Source organism: Syngnathus leptorhynchus, chromosome 9 (assembly GCF_054491065.1).
Source record: "Syngnathus leptorhynchus isolate UIUO chromosome 9, UIUO_Slep, whole genome shotgun sequence".
In the NCBI taxonomy this organism is placed as follows: Eukaryota; Metazoa; Chordata; class Actinopteri; order Syngnathiformes; family Syngnathidae; genus Syngnathus; species Syngnathus leptorhynchus.
Genome location: NC_141203.1, coordinates 9,043,901 through 9,062,726, shown reverse-complemented (window position 1 = coordinate 9,062,726; position 18,826 = coordinate 9,043,901). Strand labels below are relative to the sequence as shown.

Sequence of the window (18,826 nt, the reverse complement as noted above, 5' to 3'; positions counted from 1 at the left end):
CAGCGCTGGCTGGATCCCAACAAGCCCATCAGGAAGCAGTTAAAAAGTAGGTGAAATCCACAACATGACACTTTAACCAAGCACCTCAAGACGGTTCTCCCAAACTGCCCCCCGAAAATTCCGAATGCATCAGCTGGTCGAAGGCGTAATCTGTCGTCGGACTTTAGCGAGCGATTGCTTGAAATCTGCTCCCCACCTCCAGCAAAATGACCCAGTCCGCATGATCTGTGTGTTCAAATGTTAAATCTGCCTTAAGCGATGATTAAACTCCATTTCAACCCCGCTCTTATATTTGCTAGTGAGTAATTTAGATTTTGTAACGTCAAGCTCTGAAACAATCAAGCAGCATCGCTTTTGATTTCGGACTATTCTAAATCTGCAGTCCTGCAGCACCGCTTGAACTTTATTTCAACCGCGATGTTTTTATTGTCTCATCGCGGTACAGCACATCATCTTTAAGCGTGCTTTGTTTCATACATTTCACATGTTTATCATCTAGATCTGGAATACAGCACATAATGTCTCTATTGGCCACCTACTAAGGATAAACACACTTTTCCTATTGTTGGCGTAGCCAATGGTAAAAGTAGGGACTACCAGGTTTTTATTTTTGCTAACATGGCTCTTTTTGAATAATGTGTTTAATTCAGCAAGGTTTTGGCGTAAGCTGTGATAGTACTGTGAAGTGCAAAAAATAATTTGACAAATTAATATTTGAGTGCTGAAATGACTTTCAACCCTTTTTTTTTTTTTTTTTTCCCATGTTTTTCCCAGGAGGTTCCCCCCACAACTTGAGCTTCAGAGTCAAATTTTTTGTGACCGATCCCAGTAAACTTCAGGAGGAATACACACGGTAAAACCTTTTTTGTGTATAGTTCAACTATGACACAGACTAATGAAGGGGGACCTTGGTTTATAGCTGAGTTGTTGTTTTTTCACTCTGGCATACCCTGGATCATTGAAAGCCTCTTGTCTGGTTAAATTGCTTGTGCTGAACTAAGTACTATTGTATAAGAGTCACCATAAGTATTTTCCCGGCGATGATAATACGATAAAACCCCTCAGTGTGTTTGCTGTCAGAGCCATAATGCCATTCAATCAGTCTACACGTTGTCCTTTTCTCCTCAGATACCAATATTTTCTTCAGATCAAGCAGGACATATTCACTGGAAGGTGAGTTTGTTTAGGCTGCTTCTTGTTAAAGCTCACTTTATGTGTGTCAGCATTTTCTAGCTCATGTTTTGCTTGAATCTATTTCTTTGAATATTCCCACCAGAATTTTTTTTTTCTTCTCACATTTCAATATCACACCATGAGGAATCTCCCATGTGTAAAAACAACTGTGATCTTGTCTCTTTGGCTCCAGCGCTAAAATTCTATCTGTGTACAGTATACAAGTGAGTGTGTTTATGTGTTTTCTTCCCACATCCAGATTGCCCTGTCCTCACAACACAGCTGCACTCTTGGCTTCCTATGCTGTTCAATGTAAGTAGCGCTCCCTGGATACACTCACTCTTCATTATGATTGAAATCCAATTCATTAAAGCTCTCTTTATGTACACACACTGTAAAAAGTAATGGCTGTGGTTGGTCCAGTGCCCTTATGGCTGCTGCTCACAAGCCATTACTAGTCAATTAAGCTGCGGTCTGTTATTAATGGCACTGTACATGAATATGCAGCATGATGGTGGAGAGCACTGTTTTGAAATCCTCACTGATGCACATTCAACCCAATGGCCAATCAGAATGAGGACTGATATTAAACAGTCTGCTCATTCTGTCATGAAATTGTGCATTTTGGAAGTCAGACTCAAATTAGCAGTGTGTAAATATTGGAATCTTTGGTGGAGTTGCTTAGCTGCTTTGTTTTCAATTTTACACTGCATCTTGTTGATAGGGTGGGCAATGACATTTTTGGACAAAATTATTCTGATGATGCGGAATCTCTCGGGATGCTTCAAAAGTATATCAAGATTTCATTCTTTCGTCATTAATCCTGCAGCCACGTGTATAATCAGGTTTCTTTATTCCTTCGTCATTAATCCAACAGCTACATGTATAAATAGGTTTCGGAGAAAAACCTGTCGAGATACTTAGACACATTCGCAGAAGACATGTAGGTATTTTGAGTAATCTCAGATAATCCTTATACGCCACTTGGATTTTCTGTCGGCTGGTTTTACGGCCGTGTAATTTGAGCACACGTGTGCAATATGCTCCGAACTAATACAATCTTACACCATCTGTACATGTACTTGCTTGATCCACCAACATCCACAGATGAAATAAAAAATAAAAAAACAACTCAAAATTAAAATTCATACATATGTTTTCTTTGGTAATCGACTTTTTTTCAGGTGTATGCGAGATTTCATCACACCATGTATGGTGAGGCTGAATCGTACTTTACTGCAGGATGTTTATCTGCCAGCTGTTTGTGACACGTTTGTAGCATAGGAAACTATCCGAGTGGGTTCGTGCTCATCTGCTCGTGTCTCATCTCCCCCTTCCCCCCCTCCTTTTTCTCCACATGCTCCGATTTTGTGGGCTCGCACACTATATAGGTCAGAAAGGAGATTTGGCCTAGTGCGCCGACATCATGACACTACCGCTTTTTACACGGAACAACCCAAACACACTCTGCGGCTCAATTCTCACTTCACCCTGTGCCAGCCAGATTATGCAGATAAATGTTTGCTTTGGGAAGAAAAGAGCTGCAAGCAGCCGCATATGCCGCTAATTCAGTACGCTCGCTCCATGTGCCAGTACTGATCAAACGAAATCCTGCATTAAAGCCTCATTCACAAAAGCTCTTTTACAATTTGTGTGAAATAGTATCGGAAATCCTCAGCATACTGTTAAAACGGGACACGTTTGTTTCGGTTTTTAATTCGAAATGAACGGCACTATCTTCTGGCGCTTGTCTATAAAGTTGCACCGTCAATAATCGAAGCAGTTTTACAGTTTACGTTCTTGTAAAAGATGGTTTTAATATTTTTGTTGTTTGTTAAGATACACTTATTAGATGGTGTGCACCACATAAAGAATCTGTGGTGATGTTTTTCACGATAGTCCGCATGTACTAGTCAGCATTTGTGTCAAAGGTGTTCAAAGGTGAAACAGGCACTAAATTTCCATGGGCGCATATAAATCCATGGTCCGAAATGGAGAGCTTAACAGCTTGTTTACGCTTTGCCGCTCATTATTGAAAGCCTGAGTTGATGCCGGTTGAAGTGAACCGTGTTAAAGTAATAACCGCAACCAACACCGTTCCAAGACCTCAGCTTTCGACTGTACATGGATTTCTCCCTGGAGTTATGTGCGCATCAATAAGCGGGTGGGCTGGAATAGATTTATTTGTCAATATGCTTAGGCTGCAGACGTGTAGGTTAGTCCAGGGACTACTTGAGCGAATTGATGCTTTTGAACTTCGAGTGCGAGCTATCGAGCTAATGGCTTTGGGAATTTGATCCACGCCGCCTTCCTCCGGTGCTTATGAAAGAGCGAGACAGGGGAATAATAGATGCTTTTTTTTCCTGGAAAAAATGAACAATTGCATTATTATTTTCATCCAATTGAAGGTGTTAACATTACTTTGTTGTTGCATAATGTTAATTCGAAGACATGAATGATACCTGACAGATAAGTTAGGCCCGACATTTTGCCGTCTTTACCAAATGTACAAATATCCGCCGATAAAGTGACCCTGGCTCTCCATCGCCCTCTGTGTTGTAGCCGAATTGGGGGACTACAATGAGACTGAGCATCCTGTGGGCTATCTGTCTGAGTTTTGCTTCATCCCCAACCCACCTCAAGATTTCCATAAAGAGGTCGCCAAACATCACCAGCAGCACAGGTGCGGAAATTTGAAGATAAATTGATTTCTCCTGTTTATCGTAGTTCTTCAATCTATGAGACTGTCTGTTCCCACGCTCGTGTTTTACGACTGCTTTATGTGGCATCCGCCCAGCCATTACACTCTCGCAGTGCCTACATTTTTTGTTTTGCTTTCCTCTGGCTCTTCCTCTCCTTCAACCATATGTCTTGTTCGTTAACACACACAGCACACACACACACACACAGATTTATCCTTCCCACAATGTCACCATGCCTCTCCACTTGCTCCACCATCACTGATCCTTGCCTGCATTTTTACTCAACTCTTTGCCCCCCCCCGTTTTTCTCTCTCCCAGTGGTCTATCTCCTGCCCAGTCGGAGTTTAATTATCTGAACACAGCACGCACGCTAGAGCTCTACGGGGTAGAGCTGCACTATGCAAGAGTAAGTAAAGTTTGATCTGCTAATGCCTGCGTGTGTGCTTGTTTTTCTGTTTATCTAGGTTCCCCCCCTCCCATCTCCTAAGCAAACGGCATATGGCCTGTTAGACAGTCATGGTACAGTGTGCCTACACCTCATGCTTGATAACTTTTACCTGCATACTGCTGTGATTAAAAACTGATAATTAGCTCCCAGTCTATTGATAGTAACATTACTTATATCAGATGAGTAGTCAAGTGTCTCAACACATCACAGGTCGGTGTTGTTGTGGGGATATTCACACAATGCAGATTGTGTTCGATCATTTGCTACCCTGAATGTTTTGATTCGAGAGTCAACCATGTGGTGAGTCAGCATCGTTCATTTCTTAGTCGTATACTGTAAGTTACACACCTTACAGTGGCTGACTCCAAGGATGAAATACTGTATCGGATCAAATGGAGTGTCATGACACAGCCTTTAAGTTGTGGATAGGTAGTCCAACGTTAAGATAAAGATGAAGATTTATTTGTTAGAATAGCTCTCGGGGTCACTAAACCTGAACCCACGCAAAGTTGCCGTCCCGCTGTGTTTTCTCTCGAGCATCTGCTCTTGTTTTTAGTCAGGTGTATCCACACAGAGGCGGCTGTGTTTAAACCCACCGCCACATTGTTTCTTTGAAACAGTGAGGAAGCCTGTCATCCAAATTAATTTTAACCCATCTGGAGCTTTTCTCCGTATTTGTCTTTTCATGCATTTGGCACTTCTGTCTCAACACACATGCTCTGTTTGCTCTCTTTTTTAGGATCAGAGTCACACGGAGATACTCATCGGGGTGATGTCTGGCGGCATTGTCATTTATAAGAACAGGGTACGGATCAACTATTTCCCATGGTGAGTGACACAAACACACACACACTCGCACAGTTAAGAGATTTAGTTAACGCTGCAGCGGCATTCTTACTTTTGATGACTGTGATCACGAGTTGAACTGTCATCTGGGCTGAGCGTGGGGAATAATTGAGGCACTAAATTCGATTGACCATAGCCATATATTTATATCCACAAATAATGGTCCAAGTCAAATTGATGCTGGTGCTACTTGCTGTTCTGACTTTATGAATACCAGACCTAAGCACAGATGTGTGACCTTGGATAGCGATTTGACGTTTATTTTGTAACCTAACTAAGTGTGATAGCTGCCCACATTCTTGCCTGATATACAGAAAGAGAATTAAAAACTGACATCACATCTGAAAGAAATCCGATGTGGCATGACTCAATATGAAAAGTTGTCTGCAAACCAAGCCAAGATTCACTTACATTTTGTGGGTTCCCCCCGTAGCAATGGTGGCTAGTGGCTCTACTCAGTGATATTGTGTGGCCAAGAGCAGAGAAGCTGCCAACTCGAGAAGCGTGTGGCTAAGGAACAGTGCTTTGTTAAATAAAAATCAAATTCCTTTGATTTATTCATACTGGGCACTCCTTTTATTTCTGGGGACCCATTCCTGGCAACTTCTCCTGACATTCATTCTTTGGTCTGTGCAGTTTTGAGTTTGGTTTTAACAAAGAAAAAAACAACTATTAGTCATTTTCCACCCAGTCAGATCCGCTAATTTGGGGAATCAAACGGAAGATCTTGTTGATACAACTCCATCTGAACATCCTCCAGGAATCCTTGTTGCTTGGAAATATACTGTGGGGTATTTTAATAACCTTTCCCTTAGTCACTAAGGTGGCTATTACCATTTAAACCTAACTGTACCCCATTTGTTTTTTTTGTCTTCTTTGAATTATGTGGCTGATTTGCGCATTTTTCTTTATGCATTGTACTATATTTCTTAAAAATACTAAAACGTCTTCTCACTACTCTTCTTTGTTCTGAATTGCATCCAAAAATGGATTGAGTCTGTATTATTATTATTTATTTTTTTGGTAGAAATCTTTCAGGTTTTTACCGTTTGTCTAGGCAATGAAAAGACAAACAAATAAGGCACACTTAGATGGGCATGAGTCATGGACAACCTCATCTTGTGTGTGCGCATGTGAAATATATTTAGCAGGGGGGTGATGAGTCACAGTAGCAGTCGAGCTCTAGGAAGGAATTATGTTACTCTCCTGCTCATCAGCACACCTCTTACAGTGTGTGCTCATCGAACATAACAACACGATTCTTTTCAGTCGAAAGACCAGATGTTAGATCCAGGTGACAGTGACTGGGCAAACTTGTGCTGCGGTTCTGTAGATCCGCCTTATCGGGCCTGTCGCATCCAGATGACACAAACGTCTGTAAGACCACAAAATGATGTTCAGTCGTTAACTTAGTACGCTAAAAGACTACCATGTGTTCCACGCCCCACCTGCTGTCTCTCGTCTCTCGTAAGTCTTCAATGTGGAACTGGAACGAACCGATGTCGATTCACTTCAGTATGATTGAGTCACAGTCGGACATAAGCTCATTCAGCCATTGTGGCTTACAGTGGAAGTTTTTACTCTCTGCAGGGTCTGTGCCCCCACCATCATGCCCAGTGGGGTCTAAGTCAGAACATTTGGCTTTTTATTACCACCAGCCGTCCTCTCTGCGTTTTGCTTTTAGCAAACAATCAACTCGTGACTGATTTATTTTAAACACTGTGAAACTTGATGTGGCGTGCTGTGTTGCACTGATCCAAATCTGCCACACTACCTAAATGCTTCTTCCTTAGCCCATGCTCATTTTTTTCTCGATAATCCTGCCTAGAGATTTTGTATTTATGTATGAGCAGCCTTTAAAAAAAAAAAAAGCATTCTCTTTTTATAGTTCATAACATGGACACTAAACGTCATTTCTTTCCTCCAGGTTGAAAATTGTGAAAATATCCTTCAAGTGCAAGCAGTTCTTCATCCAGTTGAGAAGAGAGGCGGTAAGTGTTTATAAACACAACAATCAAAATTTGTTTCATTACTGTTTTGAATGATGAATGCAGGTTGTGGCCACCTGCTGGTAGGGAGCGGTATCGCATTAACGTCAGGAACGTTAGTCAACTGGGAGTTGATTGCAAAACAATGACAGATTTGGTTTTTGTTTCTGACTAACGTTTCCGACTTTATGTATAATATTTGTATTTATATATTATTTTTGTCTAGCACATTTCAAATAAAACTTCCAGCTGCATTTTACAGTCCCTCCTGGGCTTTCAGATTGAGCCAAAATTATAACATATCCAGAAATTGTTCTTTTTTTTTATAGTATTAGCGTTCTGACTGTTCCAACTGTTGGTGTATATTCCTCTGCATTCTTCATCTTCTAAAAAGTTGACCCTTTTTTTTTTTTGCACTCGTTTCCTTTTAAACGCACTTCTCGGTGTTAATCTTGCAACATCTTTTCCTTCCACTCAGACCGAGACCCGAGAGACGCTGCTTGGATTCAACATGGTGAACTACCGGGCCTGTAAGAACCTTTGGAAGGCCTGTGTGGAGCACCACACCTTCTTCCGACTGGAACGACCCGTACCGCTACAGAAGAACTTTTTCTCCCATTACTTCACGTTAGGCTCAAAGTTTCGATACTGGTATGAAGAAGCAGGAGGCATTCAACACACAAATAATCCAAAGAATGTTGAATTCACAGACCGGCTTAGACAAATGGAAGAGAACATGCATTATTTGAGACACACAGTTGTTTCACTTTGGTTTTATGGGCTAAAACACTCGATGGCTCGTGTGCACCTTACATGCTACTTTCTTCCAAAATGTCTCAGCTAAATTATTCATAGTTAACCCAAAAAGGGATTTTTTGACGTACAATTGTGTTTTAGTGGGTATTTTATCTCAAACAGTGCAGTTTAAATCGTAAATGGCAAATAGTGTACATTTGTATGAAGACCAATACGACTGCAACGCAGTAACGTAATTTGATCGTCGACTTCAAGGCTATTTTGTAAGGTCCTTTCGCTTTTATGACATTGTTTGTTATTGTTCCACATAGCGGGAGGACGGAGGTACAATCTGTACAGTACGGCAAGGAGAAGGGCATCAAGGACAGAGTGTTTGCCAGGTACTTGCCCTGTCTGTCCTAGTTGGGCCAAATCAAACTCCGGACAGCAGCTGTTTTATTTTTGTCTTGACTTGAAGTCTATTTGCACCTCAAGAAATTGCTTGCTCTGTGCAGATCGCCTAGCAAGCCTCTGGCCAGGAAGTTGTTGGGGGGAACTGACTGGGAGACGGTGAGCAGGAACAGCCTATCGGATGAACGACTGGAGACCCAGAGCCTGCCGACTCGCTCACCACCTGGGACGCCCAATCAGTGCGTCCGCATTTTGACCTTTATATCGGATATGTTGTTGATCTGATTCAAATGAATATGCTTGTGTTATGATCAAAGCTTGAGATGTTATGGTTCAGATTTTTTGTACACCTCACGATTAGTCTTAAATTCTGTGTTTGTGTGTTTTCTAGGAATTCGCTGTTCACACAAGAGGGCACGCGGCTACGCCCGTCGTCTGTCGGCCACCTGGTTGATCACATGATACACACGTCGCCGAGCTTGCCTGTCTTTTCTTCCAATCACAAGTCGGCTTCCTCCACGCAGGCTAACAGCATCAGTTTGGACTCTACCCCGTAAGTGTCGTCCTACCTGTCTGTCTGCAGATGTTAAGCCCCTCCCCTTTTTGATGCATGTTTCCTAAGTTTAGATTTAGCGGTGATGCGACAGATTTGAGTTCTGTCTCCCATACAAAAATAGTGCCCTCTGTAATTTGGTGGTTAAATTCTTCTCATCTTTTGTTAGTGCCGCTCTGTCTGGCTTCACTGCTGAGTTGACTGTTCTTTTCCCTTCTTCTTCTAATGTCTGCCTATGTCTGTGGCCTCTCCCAACAGTTCACACCCTCTCCTTGTGACACTTAGCCGAGCCCTTTGGAAAGACTAACCCTTTGCAAAAACACTCGTAAAATGTGCTGAGGAGGGCGGAGCGGGTTGAATAACAGGCGGGATAGGAAATCGTCAGCGAGTATTTTCGTCACGTTTTATTGTGTTTGAACACGAGCAACCGTCCCGTAAATTATTTAATAAGTCGGCGATACTGTTTCATGGGAGCGGCAAGATTATTGACAATAATCAATGTATCCTTTCTAAAGTCAGCCTCGACTTACTAAACACATTTTTAATTTTTGGCTTTCGATTAACTTTATTGTTCTATTTTATTGTCTTTGTGGTTTCCCACTTGCCATATGTAAAGCACTTTCTGACAGCTCCTATCATATTATATAAGTTAGCATTTTTTGTTAATCATCCTGAAGATGGCTTTTTTTCTACTCCTCTCTGCACAAAGCAGCAAATATTTACTGTTCTGCAGATATGTTCTGCTGCCTTCAAAGCAACGCGTGCATACACACACAGGGCATACGCACGCACGCACGCAGGCAGCTGCCAAATTGTTGTCTCATTCGTTTGTTCCCGAGCCAAAGTGATGACATAATCACCTGGCTTCTCATTGTCTGACAGCACAAATTTTCAATGGCTAGTTTTCATTCTTGGCTGTGACATGTCGGCCCTTTTATCACGTCGAAAACAAGTTGTCTTTAATTGCCATCATATTAAAAAAAAAAAAAAAAAAGTCCCGATGGAATAAGGCACGCTCAACTTGGCCTTTCATTCTTGGCCAAAAGAGTAAAAGGCAAGATTTTTCATGTAGATAAGGTCTTACTTAATAGGGTCTCTGCAACTCTTATACTTGGCTAACCTGGAAGCTTTGAATCTAATTTGATCAGTCATCCATCCAATACAAAATGAAGGAAAAGAATGTGCCATGTTCTCTCAGGCCTGCTGTGCACAGCCGCCCTGCTGACCTTGTTTGAAGCCTCAAGTGTATCTGTTTGTGTATTTGTGTGCGTGCGCGCGTTAAAGACACAAAGTGGCACCAGTAAGCAGTCAAAACAAAGGCAATAATGTTTGACGGCTGCGCCCATCCCCAAGGAGGATCATGCCCTCACACTCACACACACACACACACACACACACACACACACACACACACACACACACACACACACACACACACACACACACACACACACAGTGACACAACCTGTGACGCCTGGCTCGTTACCCTCGCCATGTTGTTACAAGCATTATACCTGATGAACCTTTCACATCTGCCATTGTCACAGTGATTCTTCTTCGGAGTGTTTTCCTTCCTCTTGAAAGCACATTTTATTGGAATGAATTCATTGTGACAAATCAAGTCTCTTTGACTCTTGGGACGCTTTTTCCTCTCACGTCATCTTTTCTTGTTTTACCTTTTTGTATTTGTTTTTGAATGAATGTTTGCTGTACAGTAGCGGCAGAGTTTTTGTCTACTGTATACACATCATAAAGTCGTCCTTTCGTTTCTCCTCGTTTCTCGTAGTTCTCCTGACGGAGTGGATGGCCAGCCCCCGGCCCTGCCGCCCAAGCAGTTGAGCAGGAAAACCCTGAGCCAGATTATTCAGGCCCACTCGCAGCAGAGCCTTTTGGACAACCACCTCAACGAGATGTACGATGTTCCTGCCAACACTGACAAGACCACGGTCAGTTGCGTGTTGTCAAGATAAACACGTCCACTCTGTCATGGTGAAAGATCAATTAGTATGAAAACCTTTTAGAAATGTGATATTGTGTCTTATATTATTTACTAACGAGTGCACAGTCCGCTTGCTAAGTGAAGGTCCACCATGTGCTCACAAAATGCTAACGCTTGCCAAAAATGATTCACCCCCTGTCACTAAATTCATGTATTTTGCTCTCTTTATTTATATTGTCTGCTTGGTGAGTAGTAAGAAGGCTTGGGAGCTTGACTATCTACTTAACATGAAGTTCAATGGAATTTCTTTTTTTGAAATGGAGATATCTCAAAGGCACTTTATTGTGACGTTGACTCCACAGTCCAAGCATTAAGCCCCATTAATCTTGAATGATATCTGACTGGAGATGGTCATGGTAGCAGAGACAAAATGTTCCTCTATAATTACACTCATGTGTCCGAAAACACAAGATAAATTAGCTTTAATGGGTTTAAACTTGTTCTTTTCAGCTAAACGGAGTTGTTCCTCATGATAATCTGGTCTTGATTAAGATGAGACCGGATGAACATGGACGTTTTGGCTTCAACGTTAAGGTACAAACAAACAAATAGTTCCTGTCCTATGCTGTTGGTTTTCACAAGTTAACTGGTTTTGACTGTGTGTGCCTCCAGGGTGGAGCTGACCAAAAGATGCCAATCATAGTGTCCAGAGTTGCTCCTGGAACATCAGTAAGTGAACGTCTACTAGTATGCTGTTCTATTTCCAAGATGCTCCTGTTTGACTCTTTGGATCTCACTTTACCCTTCAGGCCGACCTGTGTGTGCCCCGCCTGAATGAAGGTGACCAGGTCGTCCTAATTAATGGGCGGGACATCTCGGACCACACCCACGACCAGGTTGTCATGTTCATCAAGGCGAGCTGCGAGAGCCACTCTGGAGAGCTCATCTTACTGGTCAGGCCAAACGGTAAGATGATGATGTTTTTGATCCCGCGGAAGGGAAATCCAGTGCTTGAAGCACCAAAGACAGCTTTGCAAGTAGAAAGTTAGAGTCTAAAAATCATCTGGTTGTCGGAAAGCGTGCGTGCATGTACATTGGTGGGGGTCAATATATCTGTTCAATAATTTGTCAGGCCTTGCATAATTTGGACGATAACAGACTCAAAATCATTGACTCCAGTGTGAGCTGTAATTTGTTTGACTTCATTTCCAAATATGAAATGCTTCCCCTTCATAACCGGACTTGAAAGAAGCTAATGGCAATGAACAGAGATTAATCTGGTCCCTCAATGTATATGTATGTTTAATGCATTTAACGCTTGCATCTCCACTGTATGTATTCATCAAAGAGTTCCTTCACCACCTTGAGGGAATGTTTGATGAATCATTGGCGTGCTTGTCGTTAAGTGGGTCAAAGGAGGATTTACATTCATCATACATCGCAGCAGATACATATCATGATGTGTATGTAAACTTCCGTTCACAATTGGATAAACATTTATTGATATTCCCATCCAGCCATTTATGATGTGGTGGAGGAGAAGGTGGACTCTGAACCAGATTTTCAGTACATCCCAGAGAAGTCCCCTCAGGACCCCAACCAGCTCGATCAGCATGCTTTGAGGGACTCTATGGTTGCCCTGAAGGATGGTCTGAGCAGTGGAGCCATATTGGCCCAGTTTGACGTGAGTATTTTATTTTTTAAATCCTACATTTACTTTAAATATATATATGAATTATCAATCAAATGACGTCAACTTGCTGCTGCTGTTTCTTATAGCAACTGTACAGGAAGAGGCCGGGGATGACCATGCTGTGTGCCAAATTACCTCAGAACGTTTCCAAAAATCGCTACAGAGACATCTCTCCCTGTACGTGATGGCTGCTTAACATTTCCGACCGAAGAATACATTTATTACGTGTGACACGTGCTGTCATTATTCACTGTTCCTTTCCTTGTTTTGTCCTATTGCTCCTTCTGAAGATGATGCCACGCGGGTCATTCTGAAAAGCACAGATGACTACATCAATGCAAATTACATCAATGTGAGTTTTGATTTGCCTCCAAAAAGTGTCTCTTTGAATTTTTTAGAAAAAAGCTCTTTAAGTTATATATATATATACATGTATTTGATTTCCTTGTGTGTGCAGATGGAGATTCCCGCCTCCAGTCTCATAAACCGCTACATAGCTTGCCAGGGTCCTTTGCCCAACACCTGCGCGGACTTCTGGCAAATGACTTGGGAGCAGGGTTCCTCGATGGTGGTCATGCTCACAACGCAGGTCGAGAGGGGACGGGTATGTGAAATATTTGAAAATGACCAGTCGTTAATTTGATTTCTTCCCTTTCTTGCTTTTGTGAGAATTACAGTTGTTTATTATTATTTAGTAGGCTAGTCTCAAACTCCAACTTGTTTTTCTAGGTGAAGTGCCATCAATACTGGCCCAATCCAGATAGCAGCTCTCCCTACGGAGACTTCACTGTTACATGCCACAACGAGGAAGGCAATTCAGCCTTTCTGGTCCGGGAAATGACACTCATGCACTTACAGGTAAGACAGGCGATTGAGATGAGAACCTGTTGTTTGTTTCGTATCAGTGACCACAATTAACACGGTTATGAACATTCTCTTCATATTGCTAAAAAGGTTGGAAACAGAAAAAAATACTTACTACTTTCAGCTCCGTTCATGGTTTATCGGAATGGCTGTGGCATAAATGTTTAAGCACCCTATACAACCCCATGGAAGAACAAAAGGAGAGGACGGCCAAACAAACAGCAGGATAGATCAGGGAGGAAATATGGCACGAGAGCGGTCGGAAAGAATGAGCAGCCGAGGATCCAGAGGAGGTGTGTTGCCATAGTGAGCGGTGTGGGCTGTTCTTTTTCTGGCTCCCGCTGCTCCCGCATGTGGACCACGTATTGAGATCTGGTTACCATGACAACCCAACCAGCCCTAGTCAGTCAGATTCTTGTAAAAGGACAAAAACACAGAAGAATGAAGTCGCAAGATGAAAAGCAGAAAGGGAGACAACAAGTTTGCTTTCGTTTGCTGTTTACAGTCATGGTGGTTATTTTGCATTCTTTTAAATTAAAGACTACGGTATGGACATTGTCTTGACTGGAGGAGATGAAACAATAATAACAGAGTTCTTTTTTTTTTTTTTTTGAGGCTATGTCGTTTGTTTTGTTTAGATGTGTAATTCTTTGTGTACGAGTTGACCTCGCTGACCGTTTCCGATGTGGCGTGGCCTTGGAAAATGCACTGGTTAAGAAAAGCAGCATTGCTGTCAAATGGTTGCCATTGAGGGCCGTGTTGCGAAAGGAGAATAAAATACATTTTTCAGAAAGTTGCATTTATGGTCCTGTGGCTCTTTGTATGTGTTCACCTTTGCAGAGTGAGCAGCAGAGAGAGCTGACCCAGATCCAGTACCTGGCTTGGCCCGACCACGGTGTCCCCGACGACTCCACTGATTTCTTGGACTTTGTTGCTTTAGTCCGGAGCAAAAGGACCGGGCAAGACCAGCCGGTGGTGGTACACTGCAGGTATTAGGCTTTTGAAAAAATAAAATGGCAGACTTCTATCACTTTTAACATAAACCATTTTCCCCAGTGCTGGAATTGGTCGGACAGGTGTTCTGATCACCATGGAAACAGCGTTGTGTCTCATGGAGTGCGGCCAGCCGGTGTACCCTCTGGAAATCGTCCGGACCATGAGAGACCAGAGAGCCATGATGATCCAGACGCCCGTACGTGGAGCCACGCCTTTTTCAATCTCGCGTCTCCCACTGACCTGAAACTCATCTGTCTTCATCTCCACCAGAGTCAATACCGCTTTGTGTGCGAGGCCATCCTGAAGGTCTACGAAGAGGGCCTGGTCCGACCGCTGACGCCCGCCGTCTACCAGCTTCGAGAAGAGGAGGAGGAGAACGCAGAGGAAAGAGCAGACAAGGCGGGGCTAGGAGGGGACGAGGCGGCTGCGGCGGAGCTGCTGGAAGGAGGTCTGGACGAGGAGGAGGACGAGGACGACGACGAAGAGGTAGAGGTGCTGGACGTGGGCGAGGTGACGGAGGATGAAGTGGAGGAGCCCAGCGTCGCCAGCGCCACCAGCGAGACCAGCGTCAACCCTGAACCCGATCCCGACGATCCGTGACACTTTTTTCAGGGCAAGCAGAAGAGGAGAGAACAAACGCACTGTTGCACTTTACAATTACAAAAAATGGAAAGAACAAATAGACAACAAACAGAAAACTCATGGACAGGTTCCGATGAAATAAGCAATCTCACCATGTTGATTAGGTACTATTAGAGGCCGTCGTGTGTTCAGGGTTACACACAAAGATGCGGAGTTGCTTTTGTGCCATAAGTACGAGGGGGATGGGCTGTCCCGTGGACGGAAAGCTTCCCATCACCCTGGTCCCTTTTGTGAGTAAGGCTGCCAGACAGACCTGCCTTTTATTGTTTTATTTTCAAGCTGATACAGAGATAAAACCTTTTTATCTTTTGTCCCTCCCGAAAGAATATTTATTGTTTTATTTTGTGTCAACCCTTGTCCACTGAACAAAATGAGTTGTATGTTTGTACCAGTCTAGAACATCATGCTTTTCCTGGTCCACTTTTAAGAAGTGCAGTGGTCTTGTCCTTCTTTCTTAACTGCTTCCTTAATTCTTTTGCTTTTGGGGGGGGGGGGGTGATTTAATTTATTGTTTTGATCTTTCTCAGCTTTCTCATTTCAGACTAACAGATGGACACTGGGAGGTGGTGACTTTTGTTCATTGCTTTACCTTTGTTCCCCCCCCCTCAGCTGTCAGACATCGTGAAGAACAAAACAGGTTTACAATATTCAGGATGTGTATTTTTTTTTTTTCCAGATTTTGTGTGCATGAATTTTTTGGAAAATTAATTCTTATTTCACCCTGAAAATGATCAGACATTGACAACATGTTCCACTCTAAATGGATGAGATGGAAAATGTTTTTCTCACGGTTTTTCCAATTAGGGTTTTTTGGGGCAGATTCCCTAATAAGAATAATGAAATGTGCCCAAAATAGCTGCTGTCAACCAAGATGGCCAATTTTAAACATGGGTCTTTCAAGACATGTTCATGTGTCCCTGTAATTATAGATATTTCCACATGTCAATCATTTTTAGCATATCAAGGTAGGTAGAGCGAGATTAGTTTGCCAGGCCGTACAGAAATCAAACCTGAAAAAAAAAAACACGTCATACTATTAGAAAAAACCCGAAAAATCCCCCCACATCCAATCCCTTGAATTTTTCTCATTTGTAACGTGCAGCACTTTTTAAAAAGTATATTTTTTAGTATATCTAGTGATACACAGCATCATTTCAAGGTACTTGCTTTTAAAGCTGAGTGAATGGCAGTTTGAGTGTTCAGACGCCTAAGTGATCAATTCCAACCTGGATTTTTAATTTATTTAACACACCATGTTTTTCATTGAGTTTTTTTCTATAAATATGATTTACCATTGTCATTAGCTGTACGGTGTGTAATTTTTCATTGCTTGGATAAGTTTTGTTTGGAAAATACCATCTTCAGTCCTTCTATACAGTTGCAATCTCAATAAATTAGAAAATTTGTTTGGAAAATTGAATTTACTTAAGTAGTTCTATTCTGTAAGTTAAATGTATTAATTACATACACTGAGAAATATTTATTGATTTTTTTTTTTACAGTTATAATGGCATACTGGGACCAAGCCCCTCCCCTTCTTAAAAGATACATAATTGCCTTTAGGGCCTGAAAGATTATGACACAGCACTACTTTTGTCTAAATTAAACTTACTTCATCTAGTTCCTTGGCATCAAGATGTTGCCAAAGCACCACTTTTGTCTAAATGAACTTCAACGTAGTTCCTTCACACTATTACGCCACAAGTACTGCTTTTGTTACTTTGACTCTATCCAACTAACATATTCTAATTTATTTTGATGCAACTGTATAACTCCTTCCTGTGTCCCCTCTTGAATATTTGGAGCTGTCTGTTCTAAGCCTGCTTGTCTCTTAACTGGAATGAAACATCATGGTGCCATAAAAGCTTTTCCTTCTTTGACATGATTTTTTTAAAAAAATTTTGTGGTCGGTCCTGAGAAAACAGGCCTTGTGTTCAAACCGTGCTTACCCCGCCCTTTTATGCTGAGTTACAATGTCCCCTGTCAAGAAATGAAGTTCTTCTCCAAAACTCATCTGGCTCCCACAGCGCATCTCATCCATCCTCCTCATGCTTTGTATTGTTATCTCCACGTGTTGTGTCGGAACCGTTCAACCGTGCGTTTGTATTTCGACAGTACATCCTTGAGCTTCTTTTTAAAAACAACACTACAATTATTGCTTCCTTCCAACTAGCTTTGCATTCAGGAGCCAAGTGGGACAATTTTTCATTTTATATAGTTTCAAACCAACATTTTTTAAGACTCTGGCCCCTGTGAGAGCAGCATTGGCAAGACAAATAAGAATACAAGTTTTTATGACATTTTACCAAGAAAATAAAACACTTGCCCTGAAAGAACAAGTAGCTGTATATTTGACATGTTTTGTTAATGACCCACAATTGGTTTCTTTTGGATACAGACTGAAGGTGTTTTTAGGGCGGTTCTAAAATAGGACGGGCCTTCTTTAGCTCTATTTTTTGTAAGGATGAAACCTGTTGTAGATGGTTAGGAAAAAGATGGCACTTTGTACAATGCTGAGTGGCAAGGAGTGCTACTGAAAACAAACAAAAAAATCCTCTTTATGTTTAGAATTTATTTTCTTTTGTTTAAAAAAAAGATGAGTGGGGGGGGGGGGGAAAGAACTTCTAACTACACAGTGCCACTTGTTAATTTTGTGTAAATAATGCTAGACCCTGTAAATACAATGTTGTATATTAAAAAAAATCTTTAAAATAAAAGGGAAAATCAATTGTGAGCAGAAGTATTTTGTTGTTTTCCTCTGGATGATTCAAATGTTCCACAACTGGTGTGTACTTCCAAACTTGACTGATTTGACACAATCTATACCGGCGAGTATATATGCTAAAACACCAAGACAATGTTTTTCTTTATATCTTTAAATGAAGCTTTTTGTGTGTCGTATAAATGTCTTGTTTTTTTTTTTCTGACTGGAATCCTGGTTTTACTGGTGCTTTGGACCTGTCTATAAGCTTGATTGTGAACAATTAAAGCTCGTCTGTCAAAGCATGGCCATGTCGCTTCAGATTTACACTGCAAAAGTGAGGTCAACAGGAACCAACTTCACTTCTTGATTTCATATCTACAGTGGCTAGAAAAAGTCCACATAGCCTTTTCAAAAGTGAGACCCAGATAAGTCATTTCAAATCTGTAACTCAATTTGGGGGGCTCTTCAAGGGAAAGTAAACAAGACTTGACTCAGATGTTCTAGTAGGCTTTTCCTGACATTATTTTGCTTTATCGCAAAAGCCTGAACATCTTGCACTAACATAAACTGCCATTTGGAGCTGTTCATAATTAATTCTATCTTAACTAAGGCCCCAGTTCCAATCTCGAAATGTCAGCAAAAGCTGGTATTCATGTATACATTTAGGCACTTTAAGAGGTGGCAGTTGATTTCTAGTCTACATAAATTGTCCCATTAAAACATTGTTTTAAACTGACCAGGAGAGGGCGCTTATGATTATTGCAAAACATTGACTGTCTTGGTTTACGACGAAGCACGTAAGTCGGAACACTAACGCGATAATAAATACAGTAAATAAATATGTAGGAGGAAAACCTTTGGGGCCATTCAAGTGGAACAATCAAATGAAAATCATTAAGTTGTTTGCCAATAACGGTATGCCTTTTTTGTTTGTGACCTCGAAATGTCATGTGAGCTGTCGTAAACTGAGAATTAATCAATTTATAACAGTTAAGGAGTTGAATGACTAAATGGACCTATGCATTGTTCTATTATTTGATCTCGAAGGAATGACTCCCGTAAAGTAGTAAAATTAAGTAAAATTGCGTATTTGATAAAATAGCAAGGACTAAAAAGTAATGTAGTGAAAAAA

At 41.6% G+C, this 18,826-nt stretch overlaps 1 protein-coding gene across 1 annotated transcript in view; it reads left to right on the top strand.

Moving 5' to 3' along the window:
- The window catches only part of ptpn4a (protein tyrosine phosphatase non-receptor type 4a), a 32,719-nt gene extending 15,108 nt beyond the window's left edge, over window positions 1–17,611 (top strand). Inside the window, exons 4-27 of the mRNA XM_085920105.1 lie at window positions 4–46; window positions 775–853; window positions 1,129–1,173; window positions 1,433–1,485; window positions 3,736–3,856; window positions 4,194–4,281; window positions 5,063–5,151; window positions 7,097–7,160; window positions 7,636–7,808; window positions 8,225–8,293; window positions 8,408–8,542; window positions 8,695–8,856; window positions 10,643–10,802; window positions 11,306–11,389; window positions 11,468–11,524; window positions 11,605–11,761; window positions 12,313–12,479; window positions 12,575–12,665; window positions 12,779–12,840; window positions 12,946–13,092; window positions 13,218–13,346; window positions 14,193–14,341; window positions 14,409–14,544; window positions 14,619–17,611. Of these exons, the coding sequence (XP_085776231.1) occupies window positions 4–46; window positions 775–853; window positions 1,129–1,173; window positions 1,433–1,485; window positions 3,736–3,856; window positions 4,194–4,281; window positions 5,063–5,151; window positions 7,097–7,160; window positions 7,636–7,808; window positions 8,225–8,293; window positions 8,408–8,542; window positions 8,695–8,856; window positions 10,643–10,802; window positions 11,306–11,389; window positions 11,468–11,524; window positions 11,605–11,761; window positions 12,313–12,479; window positions 12,575–12,665; window positions 12,779–12,840; window positions 12,946–13,092; window positions 13,218–13,346; window positions 14,193–14,341; window positions 14,409–14,544; window positions 14,619–14,948 (2,790 nt within the window). The 3' untranslated portion in view covers window positions 14,949–17,611. The remainder of the gene's footprint in view (window positions 1–3; window positions 47–774; window positions 854–1,128; window positions 1,174–1,432; window positions 1,486–3,735; window positions 3,857–4,193; window positions 4,282–5,062; window positions 5,152–7,096; window positions 7,161–7,635; window positions 7,809–8,224; window positions 8,294–8,407; window positions 8,543–8,694; window positions 8,857–10,642; window positions 10,803–11,305; window positions 11,390–11,467; window positions 11,525–11,604; window positions 11,762–12,312; window positions 12,480–12,574; window positions 12,666–12,778; window positions 12,841–12,945; window positions 13,093–13,217; window positions 13,347–14,192; window positions 14,342–14,408; window positions 14,545–14,618) is intronic.
- Window positions 17,612–18,826: the final 1,215 nt, after the last annotated feature.